General features: G+C 44.2%; 1 protein-coding gene across 1 annotated transcript in view; it reads left to right on the plus strand.

Annotated features, from left to right (window-relative positions):
- Positions 1–14,131, plus strand: part of LOC147114518 (transcription initiation factor TFIID subunit 4-like) — a 160,785-nt gene that overhangs the window by 95,018 nt on the left and 51,636 nt on the right. Inside the window, exon 13 of the mRNA XM_085992249.1 lies at positions 14,057–14,113. Within this exon, the coding sequence (XP_085848375.1) occupies positions 14,057–14,113 (57 nt within the window). The remainder of the gene's footprint in view (positions 1–14,056; positions 14,114–14,131) is intronic.

Below are 14,131 nucleotides of genomic sequence, written 5' to 3' on the forward strand. Positions count from 1 at the left end.
CAGAGGCAGATTTATAGATTTTAGTATGTTAGGGGAATCCAGGGATATCTGGTTAGTGCAGGAAGGTGGAGTTCAGGTAGACAGTCAGCCATGATCTTATTAAATGGCAGAGCAGGCTCGAAGGGTGAACTGACCTGCTCACACATGCTCTTGTGTTCAGTGAGGGGGTGGGAAAGAACAAAAGATGATCTGTGACATCTCAGTCCTAAATGGCCTACCCCTGATTCTGAGACTGTGACCCCGTGTTCTAGATTCTCCAACCAGGGGAAACATTTTGCCAGCATTAACCCTGTCAAGCCCCTTAAGAATTTTATATGTTTCAATTAGATCACCTCTCCTCTAAACTGTAGGGAATATAGGCCTAGTCTACTCAATCTCTCCTCATAGGACAATCCCCCCATCCCAGGAACCAGTCCAGTGAACCTTCGTTGCACTCCCTCTTAAAAGTATGTTTTCCTTAGGTAAGGGGACTAGAGCTGTACACAGTACCCCAGGTGTGGCCTCACCAAGGCCCTGTATAATTGTAGTAAGACTTCTTTACTCTTATACTCTAATCCCTTTGTAACAAAAGCTAACATACCATTTGCTTTCCTAATTGCTTGCTGTACCTGCATGTTAACTTTCAGTGATTCGTGTACAAGGACACCCAGGTCCCTCTGAACACTAACATTTCCCAATCTCACCATTTAAAAAATATTCTGCTTTTTTGTTTTTCCTACCAAAGTGGATAACTTCCCCACATTGTATTCCATTTGCCAAGATCTTGCCCACTCAGTCAGCCTGCCTATATCTCTGCAGCTTCTTTGCGTCCTCCTCATAGCTTACTTTCCCACCTAACTTTGTATCAGCAAACTTGGATACGTTACACCAGTCCCTTCATCTGTCATTAATATAGATTGTAAATAGCTGAGGCCCAAGCACTGATCCTTGCAGTACTCTGCTAATTACAGTCTGCCAACCTGAAAAATCCTGTTTATTCCTACTGTCTGTTTTCTGTCCATTAACCAATCCTCAATCCATGCTAATATATTGCCCCCAAATCCATGAGCCCTAATAACCTCTTGTGTAGCACCTTATCGAATGCTTTTTAAAAATCCAAATACACCACATCCACTGGTTCCCCCTTCTCCATCCCACTAGTTACATCTTCAAAAAACTCTAACAGATTTGTCAAACACGATTTCCCTTTCATAAAACCATGTTGACTCTGCCTGATTATATTATGATTTTGTAAGTGCCATGTTCTCACATTCCTAATAACAGATTCTAGTGTTTTACCAACTACTGATGTCGGGCTAACTGACCTATAGTTCCTTGTTTTTTCTCTTTCTCCTTTCTTAAATAGCGGGGTTATGTTTGCTACCTTCCAATCCGCGGGGACAGTTCTAGAATCTAGGGAATTCTGGAAGATTAATACCAGTATCTCTGCAGCTACCTCTTTTAAAACCCTAGGATGCAGGTCGTCGGGTCCAGGGGATTTGTCGCCACCGAGTCCCATTAATTTCTCCAGTGCTATGTCTTTACTTGTACTGATTTCTTTCAGTTCCTCATTCTTTCTAGAGCCTTGGTTCCCCATTATTTCCAGAATGTTTTTTGTGTCGTCTTCTGTGAAGACAGATGCAAAGTATTTGTTTAATGTCTCTGCCATTTCCTTGTTGCCCATTATAATTTCTCCTGCCTCTGCCTCCAATGGGCCCACGTTTACTTTCACTAATCTCTTCCTATTTACGTACCTATAGAAATATTTACAGTCTGTTTTTATGTCTCTTGCTAATTTACTCTTTTTTTCTCTTTCGTTATCAATTTCTTGGTCCTCCTTTGCTGAATTCTAAAATCCTCCCAATCCTCAGGCTTACTATTTTTGGCAACATTATAAACCTCTTCCTTTGATCTAATACTATCTTTAACTTCTCTTGTTAGCCACGGTTGGACCACTTTTCCTGTGGGGCTTTTGTGCCTTAAAGGAATGTATATTTGTTGTAACGATAGCAAAATACTGCGGATGCTGGAAATCCGAAATAACAACAGAAAACACTGGAAAAACTCAGCAGGCCAGAGTAGCATCCATGGAGAGCGAAACAGAGTCAATGTTTCAGGTCGAGAGCCTGACGAAAGGTTCTCGACCTGAAACGTTAACTCTGTTTCTCCACTGATGCTGCCCTGGTCTGCTGAGTTTTTCCAGTGTGTTCTGTTATTTGTTGTAAGTTATGTATTAATTCTTTAAATACTAGCCATTGCTCGTCTACCGTTATAACTTTTACTGTAGTTTCCTAATCTACCTTAGCCACCTCGCCCCTCATACCTACGTCGTTTGTTTTGTTTAGATTTAAGACCCTAGTTTCAGATTTAACTAAATCACTTTCAAACTCAATATAAAATTCTATCATATTATGGTCCCTCTTCCCTAAAGGCCCCTTAAGAACATAAGAAATAGGAGCAGGAGTAGGTCATATGGCCCCTCGAGCCTGCTCCGCCATTGAATAAGATCATGGCTGATCATCGACGTCAACTCCACTTTCCCGCCCGATCTCCATATCGCTTGATTTCCCGAGAGTCCAAAACACACTCTGTCTCAGCCTTGAATGTACTCAAAGACTCGGCCTCCACAGCCCTCTGGGGCAGAAATTCGCAACCCTCAGTGAAGAAATTCCTCCTCATCTCCGTCTTAAATGGCCAACCCCTTATCCTGAGACACGCCCCCTAGTTTTCGACACGCCAGCCAGAGGAAACAACCTCTCTGCATCTACCCTGTCAATCCCCTTCAGAATCTTACATGTTTCAAAGTGAATGTCCCCGATCACTGGCCCCAAGGGCGGCCCGGCCGGGAGACATAAGAAATAAGAGTAGCAGTAGGCCATACGGCCCTCTAGCCTGCTCTGCCATTCAATGGTATCATGGCTGATCATCGACCTCGACTCCACTTTCCCACCCGATTTCTCTATCCCTTGATTCCCCTAGAGTCAAAAGGCATCAAGGGGTATGGGGAGAGAGTGGGAATATGGTATTGAGATAGAAGATCAGCCATGATATTGAATGGCGGAGCAGGCTCGAATGGCCTACTCCAGCTCCTATTTTTATATCTTTCTATGGGTCCAAAAATCTATCGATCTCAGCCTTGAATATACTAAAAGCCTCAGCATCCACAGCCCTCTGGGGCAGAGAATTCCAAAGATTCACAACCCTCTGAGTGAAGAAATTCCTCCTCGTCTCAGTCTTAAATGGCCGGCCCCTTATCCTGAGACTATGCCCCCTAGTTCTAGACTCTCCAGCCAGGGGGAAACAACCTCTCAGCATCTACCCTGTCAATCCCCCTCAGAATATTATGTTTCAATGAGATCACCTCTCATTATTCTAAACTCCAGAGAGTATCGGCCCACTCTACACAATCTCTCATCATAGGACAGCCCTCTCATCCCAGGATTCAATCTCGTGAACCTTCGTTGCACCGCCTCCACGGCAAGTATATCCTTCCTTAGATAAGGAGATCAAAACTGTGCACAGTACTCCGGGTGTGGTCTCACCAAGGCCCTGTACAATTCTAGCAAGACTTCCTTACTCTTATACTCCAACCCCCTTGCAATAAAGGCCAACATGCCATTTGCCTTCCTTATTGCTTGCTGTACCTGCATGCTAGCTTTCTGTGTTTCTTGCACAAGGACACCCAAATCTCTCTCAACACCAACATTTGAAAGTTTCTCACCATTTAAAAAATATTCTGTTTTTCTATTCTTCCTACCAAAGTGAATAACCTCACATTTCCCCACATTATATTCCATCTGCCACCTTCCTGCCCACTCACTTAGTCTATCTACAGGAAACTCTTTGGTATCCGGCACCGACAGGACCGGCGTGTTGCCGGTTGATCAAAAATTCCGGATGACGGCGAGGGTTATCTGCCGAGGCTATTTTTAACAAAGAAAAATAAAAAAATCAAGAAATGTGCAGTATACAGTAATTGGGTACTCACCTACAGAATGTTGTGTTAAATGGATGGTGGAAGATGCTTGATTAAGTACAGGACTGCCAGTTGAGGGTAATGCAATGCAATGACTACCAGCAGCGTAGGAGACACACAGTACCCCTGTAAAATGGCGGATCAGAAGAGACTCCCGGCAGCGCGGGAGAGTCAGACTCCTGTTATTGAGGTGTTCCGACTTCCGACAGCGCCAAGAAGCCGAGTAGTGGCAGTTTGGAGAACTACCCCCACTGACTAACTCGGCCACCGCGGGAGACTCGGACTCGGCAACATTGCCGGTTATTGAGGTGTTTTCGGAGTGAGAATTTTGCCGGTTAATAGAGAATTCCGGATATTTAGGTGCTGTTTAAACGAGAGTTTCCTGTATATCCCTTTGCAGGCTCTTTGTGTTCTCCTCACAGCTTACTGTCCCACCTAGCTTTGTATCATCAGCAAAGCTGGATACATTACACTCGGTCCTTTCATCTCGGTCATTAATACAGATTGTAAATAGCTGAGGCCCCAACACTGATCCTTGTGGCACCCTGTTACAGCCTGCCAACCTGAAAAAGATCCGTTTATCCCTACTCTCTGTTTTCTGTCCGTTACCAATCCTCTATCCATGCTACTATATTACCCCCAACCCCATGAGCCCTAATCTTGTGTAATAACCTTTTATGTGGCACCTTATCGAATGCCTTTTGGAAATCCAAATATACTACATCCACTGGTTCTCCTTTATCTACCCTGCAAGTTACGTCTTCAAAAAACTCAAATAAATTTGTCAAACACGATTTCCCTACAAGGTTATTAATTATTAATTAACCCTTTCTCATTGCACAATACTAGATGTAAAATAGCCTGTTCCCTATTTGGTTCCTCAACATACTGATCTAGAAAATTGTCTTGCATACATTCCATGAATTTGTCCTCCACACTATTACTGTAAATTTGCTTTGCCTTGTCTATATGTAGTTAAATGTCCCCCATGATGTTTGTATTATCCTTGTTGCGTGCGCCTCTAATTTCCTGATTTATACTCTGCTCTAAATTACAACTACTGTTTGGGAGCCTATAAACAACTCCCACTTCTAATGAGAATGCAGTGGCCTGGAAAGGTTTGCCATTTATAATTAGGTAAATGAAAGACTTGGTACAATTTGATAGAATCGTAGAACATCGGAGGCGGCTATTCGGCCCGTAACGCCTGTGCCTGCTCTTTTGAAAGAGCTGTCCAATTTAGTCGCACGCCCAGCTTTATCCCCATAACGCTGCAAATTGGTCCTCTTCAAGTACAGTAAACTCTTGTTTAAACGGCACTTAATCATCCGGAATACTTTAATAACCGGTAAAATAGATAACCGGTAATCTTGCCGAATTCATCCAGCACTCGTTTTGCCGAGTCTGAGTCTCCCGCAGTGGCCAAGTTAGTCAGTGGTTTTTATTATTGTGTTAAAAATTGCCAAAGGAAATAGATGCTCCCCACTTGCTTGATCAAAAAGCCTCATAATTTTGAACGCATCTATTAGGTCTCCCCTTTACCTTCTCTCCTCCAAGGAGAACAATCCCAGCTTCTCCAACCTCTCCACATAACTGAAATCCCTCATCCCTGCTATCAGCCTGGTATAACTCCTCTGTGCCCTCTCCAGGATCTTGCCATCTTTCCTCAAGTGTGGTGCCCAGAATTGGACACAATACTCCAGCTGAGGCCTAACCAGAGATTTGTAAAGGTTTAGCATGACTTCCTTATTTTTGTATTCAATGCCGCTATTTACAAAGCCAAGTATCCCATACGCTTTCTTAACCGCCTTATCAGCTTGCCCTGCCACCTTGAAAGATTTGTGAAGATGCGCCCCCAGGACCCTCTGCTCTTTCACCCCCTCTCAAAATACCATTTAGATTATCCTGCCTCTCCATGTTGTATCTCCCAAAGTGCATCACTTCACACTTATCCCCGCTAAATTGCATCCGCCATGTGTCTGCCCATTTCACCAGTCTCTCTCTCTTCTGCCCTTGCAGCGCGTTCCTATGCAGAGCTAGACAGGTAGCTAACAACTTGATATCTTCCCATAAAAATCACAAGGCTTGACTTTTCTTGTAAAACTTTACTGAAAGATTCTTATTGTGAAACTGAAATACAATACAGAAATGGAAGCACACATTAGTGTACAAGCACATAACTGATGTGCATACACACATTTAGGTACGCCTGAGCAACACATTACATTTGGCATGTAACTTACCAAACACGTGGAAACACAGCTTACTGTGAATATACATTTGGCAAACTGGAAGGCATTCTCTTTAAATTAGCCCTGTACATAGTGCATCAAAATACAGCTACTAGTTAACCAGCTAGACAGAGAGCGAGCACTTCACGGCTAGCTGTGTAAGTTTGCTTACAAAGAAAAGTTACAAACCAAACATTTTCTGCAAAATATAGTGTACACTAATCATCTATAACATTCTCAAGTACTTACAGACAAATAGTGTCCAAGGCTCAAGCGTGGCAACAATATAACTTCGCAGACCATGTGTGGCTGTAGGTCTGTGATATACAGTAGTTTACTTTACTGCACTTACTGTGCTTTACTGCAGTTGCTAGGTACCAAATATCCACTAGGTGGCGGCACACAATGGGAATCGACCCAAATTACTCAAACCCCTGAATTAACTGGAAAACTAACATAAATTCCTAAAGAAAGACAGCACACTCTCTCTGTCCTCTTGAAACTTCTACTCTCTGCCCCCTTTCATTAGCCAATTACATACCCAAGTTACCACTGTCCCTTTAATACCATGTGCTTCTATATTCCGAATAAGTCTAGTTATGAAGTACTTTATCAAATTTGAGATGTGATCTTGGAACTATCCTGAATTTCCTGCCTGGATCAGTGCTGATGCTTTGTGATCAGTCAGTAAGCTGAGTATCCGACTCCATTCAATTCAATTCAATTTTATTTGTCATAGATGCAGCAGACGTGTGTACTGCACAATGAAATGTTGATTTTTACGACTCTGAATATTCTTTACGCTGAGAGAGAATTTGTAAATCTTTAAGGATAGAAAAAGAAAGGCTTGCATTTCTATAGCGCCTTTCACGACCATGGGACGTCCCAAAGTGCTTTACTGCCAATGAAGTACATTCTTATTTTGAAGTGTAATGTAGGACGTGCGGCAGCCAATTCCTACATTACAACAGTGACGGTACGTCAAAAAGTACTTAATTGGCTTTAAAGCACTTCGGGACATCCTGATACTATGATGGGTGCTATACGTGTATAACATGTAAGTTCTTTAGGTAGGGAAGCCTGCGAGATCAGTGTCGCTCCCATAGGACATAAAGAGAACTCTTTAAAAAGATGTGGTTTTTTTCTCCCTTATTTGGATCATGGTTTTTTTGATAAAGGGCTGAGCTATTTTCAGGCACTGAACAGATAACTGGTGAGTACTCTGGCATTCACCAGATATAGGCAGGGCATGAGATTTTACAGTTAACCCCACACACAGACGCACGTGTATCCGAAATGGCCACCAAGATATGAGGCATATTATCTGCATTGTGCTCGTAGCAGAACTTCATTATATGTTTTAAATCTGAATCAAACTCACTAAGATAAAGCCCTCCCCCTTGCCCTCTCTCCCCTGCCCTCGTCCTCTGTGTTTCTGTGCTGTTTATACTTTGTATAATTTAGGACTGAGATGGAGAAATCTCTTCACTCAGAGGGTGGTGAACCTGTGGAATTCTCTACCACAGAAGGTTGTGGAGGCCAAGTCACTGAATATATTTAAGAAGGAGGTAGATAGGTTTCTAGACACAAAAGGCATCAAGGGGTATGGGGAGAGAGCGGGAATATGGTATTGAGATAGAGGATCAGCCATGATCGTATTGAATGGCGGAGCAGGCTCGAATGGCCGACTCCTGCTCCTATTTTTCTATGTTTCTATGTATCTCAAAGTGAATTCTGTATTCAAAGAATCGCAGAAACCCCACAGTGCAGATAGAGGCCATTTCGGCCCATCGAGCCTGCACCGACACATATCCCACCCGATCCCCGTAACCCCTACACCAACACATATCCCACCCTATCCCCGCGTATTTAATCCCCCTAACACTAAGGGTCAATTTATCATAGCCAATCAACCTAACCCGCACATCTTTGGACTGTGGGAGGAAACCCACGCAAACACGGGGAGAATGTGCAAACTCCACACACAGTCGCCCGAGGTCGGATTCGAACCCGGGTCCCTGGCGCTGTGAAGCAACAGTGCTAACCGCTATGCCACCGTGCTACACCTTCAAAAATCATGAATTGTAGGAACAGCAGAAATAACTTGTGTGTTTTGTTTTCAAGTTATTTCTCCTTCAGACCACAATGGGAAGCTGTTAAAATGTTGGTGGGAATTACTTCAGTTCCCTTTTCTGACTGTCAGTCAGTTGTGTTGAAAATCACGTTTTAACTTTTATTGTCTGCAGTAATACTTGAAAAGTCAAGTGCCAAAATAAAGCAGAATGTAATTACTGTCGCTCTGCTTTCCCTCAGATTGACCACAGATGCTAAACTTCTCTTTCAACACTTGATAAAATATGAATAATTTCTTGTTTATGGCACAGTAGTTTTGGTTTTAACTCTTGCAAAATTGTTTTGTGTGTTGGGGCTGGGGGTGGGGTGGGGAGGGGTTCAAGTCACTGTGGGGAAAGAAAACTGGAGGGAGAGTCATCGGGTTGCTTTTGTAGTTTGTTCAAAAGCAGCAATATATTGGGAGGGGCAGTGGGGGGGGAGGGGGGTGGGGTACAGTAACCTGGTGGTTATGGTAATGGGGGGGCGCAACCCAGAGGCGGTTGACTTCAGACCCTGCCGTGGCAAATGGTGAAACTGAATCCAATAAATCTAGCTGTTTGTGGGCAAGCAACAACACATGACCATGAAGCTGCTCTTTTGTCAATTAAAAACCCAACTACGGGAAACTTTTTTTTATCCGGGACCGGCGTGTTGCCGGTTTATCAAAAGGTCCAAATTACAGGAGACTTTGGTTTATCCGGAGGTTATATGTCTGGAATACTCGATCTAACGGCAAAAATCAGGAGCCGTTTTCTATAAGTTTTTTTTAGTTCTCGTTGCTTTTTTCCCCCCAGTCAGGCACTGCAAGGTCTGTAGCTGTAGCAACAGCTTCAGCTAGAGACGCTTGCAGCTGCAGCCGACTATTTTGAAGCTGTTGCTAAGCAACAGGGTTTGTTGATTCACACGGAGCTTTTCAGTTCCATATCTCTCAACATTAACGCTGGTATGTCCGGCACTTTTGATGGTACGGCACCAGCTCGGTCCAGTCAGTGCTGGATATCAGAAAGTTTCCTGTACAGAGTTATAGTTAAAAGGTATGAGAGCTCCGTACACAGCAACAAATCCAAGCTTCCCTGTTGCTTAACAACAGCTGCAAGAACCCAGGCCACAGACCAAATGTCCCTGTTGCTTAGCAACAAGTGCAGAAACCCCCGATTACACAGCCAAGAATCAAGAAACGGCCACTAATATGAAGAAAAACTTAACTGAACCGACTCCTGAATTTTGCCGGTTAACCGAGATTTCCAGTTGTTTGGGTGTCGGTAAATCGAGTTTCCTGTAGTTCACACATGTCTCACCTCCACCTGGCTAAGCCTGCCAGATCCTCACAATCTATCTGGCTGACGCTGAATGCCCTTGGGGCTACCCGGGTGTGGTAAACCACTGTTTGTATTCCTGTTTGTCCTGTTTGTATTCCACTGTGTACATGCCTGGACATGCCTCGGCTGACTCCTCCCACAGGTCCTAGTATAAAGGTGACTGCTCCCCAGCCCTTTGTATCCTGGACCGGTTGACCACTCGAGGCAGACCTCCATTCTGTTGTTAATAAAAGCCTTTAGTTACTCTTCTAACTCTCAGTCTTTTATGAGTAATTGATAGCGCATCACCGGGAAGGGCAATAAACACTGCCTTGCAATGGCAGATACTCAGCATCGATTTTCTGCCCTCAAAGAAAAAGACTGGCATTTCTGTAGCGCCTTTCATGATCTCTCAACGCGATTTACAGCCAATAAAATGCTTTTGGCGTGTAGTCACTGTTGTAATGAAGGAAACGCAGCAGTCCATTTGCGCACAGCAACCTCCCACAAACAGCAATGTGACGATGACCAGATAATCAGATTTTGTGATGTTGACTGAGGATAAATATTGGCCCCAGGACATCGGAGAGAACGCCCCTGCTCTTCGAAATAGTGCCATGGGATCTTTTACGTCCACCTGAGAGAGCAGACGGGGCCTCGGTTTACCAGCACCTCCGACAGTGCAGATCTCCCTCAAGTGGTGCATTCCCTCTGAGCCCAGATGAGGCAAATTTGGAATGTAACAATCCTTCAAAGAGGGGATCTCCTTGGAGCAGACAAGGTTAAGGGAAGATTTAATAGAGGTGTTCGAAATGAAGGGTTTTGATCGAGCAAATAAGGAGAAACTCGTTCCAGTGGCAGCAGAGCCAGAGGACACAGATTTAAGGTAATTGGCAAAAGAACTAGAGGGGAGATGAGAATTTTTTTTAACATAGCAAATTATGATCTGGAATGTGCTGCCTGAAAGGGCGGTGGAAGCAGATTCAATAGTAACTTTCAAAAGGGAATTGGATAAATACTTGAAGGGGAGAAATTTGCAGGGCTATGGGGAAAGAGCAGGGGGAGTGGGACTAATTGGAGAGCTCTTTCAAAGAGCCGGCACAGGCACGATGGGCCGAATGGCCTCCTTCTGTGATGTATCATTCTATGATCTCAATTTATTGTGACCATCTGTGTGATTTTTGAACTCAAGCTCAAATGAAATTGTCCCTTTGCCATTGTTCAACTTCAGCACTGTACATGTGTGTATGCAAGATAAGAGACTAGAACATCCAGCTGAAGGTATCTCGCTTCTGAAGTAATCGGCTCACAATGTGTCACATATCCAAAAATGTGTCGTATAATGTGCAGGGAATTGGCACTTTTGGAGTTGCTCTGAACCCCAGCTGTTACAATACTGTGGAGGAGGAATTCCTGGAGTGTTTAGGGGATGGTTTCCTGGACCAATATGTCGAGGAACCAACCAGAGATCAGGCCATCTTAGACTGGGTATTATGTAACGAGAAAGGATTCATTAGCAACCTTGTTGTACGAGGCCCCTTGGGTCGGAGCGATCATAATATGATCGAATTCTTCATTAAGATGGAGAATGAAGTAGTTGACTCAGAGACAAGGTCCTAAATTTAAATAAAGGAAACTACGATGGTCTGAGGAGCGAATTGGGTAGGATTGATTGAGGAATGTCACTCAAAGGGTTGACGGTGGATAGGCAATAGCAAACATTCAAAGACCTCATGGATGAACTACAGAATTTGTTCATCCCAGTTTGGCGTAAAAATAAAACAAAAAAGGTGACTCAACCGTGGCTAACGAGGGAAATTAGGGATAGCATAAGATCCAAGGAGAGGACATATAAATTGGCCAGAGAAAGCAGTAAACCTGAGGATTGGGAGCAGTTTAGGATTCAACCAAGAAGGACAAAGGGGTTAATTCTTCTGACATTCGATGGAATCTGGAACAGTACCCATGGATTGGAGGGTAGCTAATGTTACCCCACTATTCAAAAAAGGTGGTAGAGAGAAAACGGGGAATTACAGCCTGACATCGGTAGTGGGGAAAATGCTAGAGCCCATTATAAAAGATGTAATAGCAGAGCACTTGGAAAACAGTGACAGGATCGGACAAAGTCAACATGGATTTACAAAAGGTAAATCATGCTTGACTAATCTACTGGAATTTTTTGAGGCTGTAACTAGTAAAATAGATAAGGGAGAACCAGTGGATGTGGTGTACTTGGACTTTCAGAAGGCTTTCGATAAGGTCCCGCATAAGAGATTAGCGTGTGAAGTTAAGGCACATGGGATTAGGGGCAAGGTATTGACTTGGATAGAGAACTGGTTGGCAGACAGGAAGCAAAGAGTTGGAATAAACGGGTCTTTTTCCGAATGGCAGGCAGTGACTAGTGGGGTACCGCAGGGATCGGTCCTTGGACCCCAGCTATTCACAATATATATTACTGATCTGGACAAGGGAACTAGATGTAATATCTCCAAATTTGCAAACGACACAAAGCTGGGTGGGCGTGTGTGCTGTGAGGAGGATGCCTAGAAACTACAGGATGATTTGGACAGGTTGGGTGATTGGGCAGAAGCATGGCAGATGCAATATAATGTGGATAAATGTGAGGTTATCCACTTTGGTGGCAAAAACAGGAAGGCAGATTATTATCTGAATGGCAATAGATTGGGAGAAGGAGAAGTGCAACGAGACCTGGGTGTCCTTGTGCACCAGTCGCTGAAGGTAAGCATGCAGGGTGCAGCAGGCGGTTAAGAAGGCAAATGGTATGTTGGCCTTCATAGCAAGAGGGTTTGAGTACAGGAACAAGGATGTCTTGCTGCAGTTGTACAGGACCTTGGTGAGACCACATCTTGAGTATTGTGTGCAGTTTTGGTCGCCTTATCTGAGGAAGGATGTTCTTGCCATGGAAGGAGTTCAGCGAAGATTCACCAGGCTGATACCTGGGATGGCAGGAATGACGTACGAGGAGAGATTGGGACGATTGGGTTTGTTCTTGCTGGAGTTTAGAAGAATGAGAGGGGATCTCATTGAAACTTATAAAATTCTGACAGGACAGACTAGATGCAGGAAGGATGCTCCCGATGGTCGGGGAGTCCAGAACCAGGGGTCACAGTCTCCAGATACGGGGTAAGCCATTTAGGACAGAAATTAGGAGGAATTTCTTCACCCAGAGAGTGGTGAACCTGTGGAATTCTCTACCACAGAAGGCAGTAGAGGCCAATACATTAAATATATTCAAGAAGGAGTTGGATATATTTCTTGAGGCTAAAGGGATCAAAGGGTATGGGGAGAAAGCAGGGACCGGGTACTGAATTTGGATGTTCAGCCATGATCGCATTGAATGGCGGAGCAGGCTCGAGCGGCCGAATGGCCTACTCCTGTTTCTATTAACTCCTTAACATTCTTGGCAGTATTCAGAGATGTACACACCTGTTTTCATGTCCAGGTGGTTGTAATGTTGATGCAGATATTCAGCAAAAATAGCAGTTTGTCTTGGAATTATCATCTTGTTGTCTGTGTGTTTATTTTCTTGACTGGAACGGATGACGTTCCCTCAATAATGAGTTTGTTTTCGAATCCCGTTGTGGGATATTGTGAACATAACGTAAGAAATAGTAGCGGGCGTAGGCCATGCGGCCCCTCGAGCCTGCTCCACCATTCAATATGGTCATGGCTGATCTTTGACCTCCACTCCACTTCTCTTTCTTCACCACCCCCCCCCCCCCCCCCCACACCCCTGCTTCCCCGATCCCCATATCCCTTGATTTCCCCTAGAGTCCATAAATCTATCGATCTCCGATAGAATGCTCGTATCCTGTTCCTGGAATTTTGTGAAATAAATAGGAATGCCAGCATCCTGTTCAGGGATATTTTTTATTCATTCACAGGATGTGGGCGTTCCTGGCATGGCCAGCATTTATTGCCCACCCTTAATTACCCTTCAGAAGGTGGCGGTGAGCCGCAGCCTTGTGTTCTTGAACCGCTGCAGCCGGTGGTCTTTTGTAGCGGTTTGGTACAACTGAGTGACTTTCTAAAGTTAAGAGTCAACCACGTTGCTGCGAATCTGGAGTCACCTATCGGCCAGACCGGGTAAGGAAGGTAGATTTCCTTCCCTAAAGTCAACCAGATGGGATTTTGCAACAGTCCGGTGGTTTCACGGTCCCCGTTACTGATGCTAGTTTTTTATTCCAGGTTTATTTAATGAACTGAATTTAAATTCCCCAGCTGCCGTGGTGGGATTTGAACTCCAGATCCAGAGTCCAGGCCTCTGGATTACTAGTCCAGTAACCTAACCACTGTTATCAGAGGAATCTCGTTACGCTGAGACCGCAGTCGCGAAATATTAATGGGAAATAAATATGAAGGCGACACGAGGAGGGTTTGAAGAATGTTGAAAATTTGATTCTAGTTTTTGATGCTACTTTGTTTCTTTTAATCACCAGAGCCGGGCCAAGCACGAAGACCCGGAACAACTTCGGTTAAAACAAAGAGCCAAAGAGGTGAGCTTAGTGCGATTT

Source organism: Somniosus microcephalus, chromosome 7, assembly GCF_052327205.1.
Source record: "Somniosus microcephalus isolate GS21.2 chromosome 7, FLI_Smic_1.0, whole genome shotgun sequence".
Classification (NCBI taxonomy): Eukaryota; Metazoa; Chordata; class Chondrichthyes; order Squaliformes; family Somniosidae; genus Somniosus; species Somniosus microcephalus.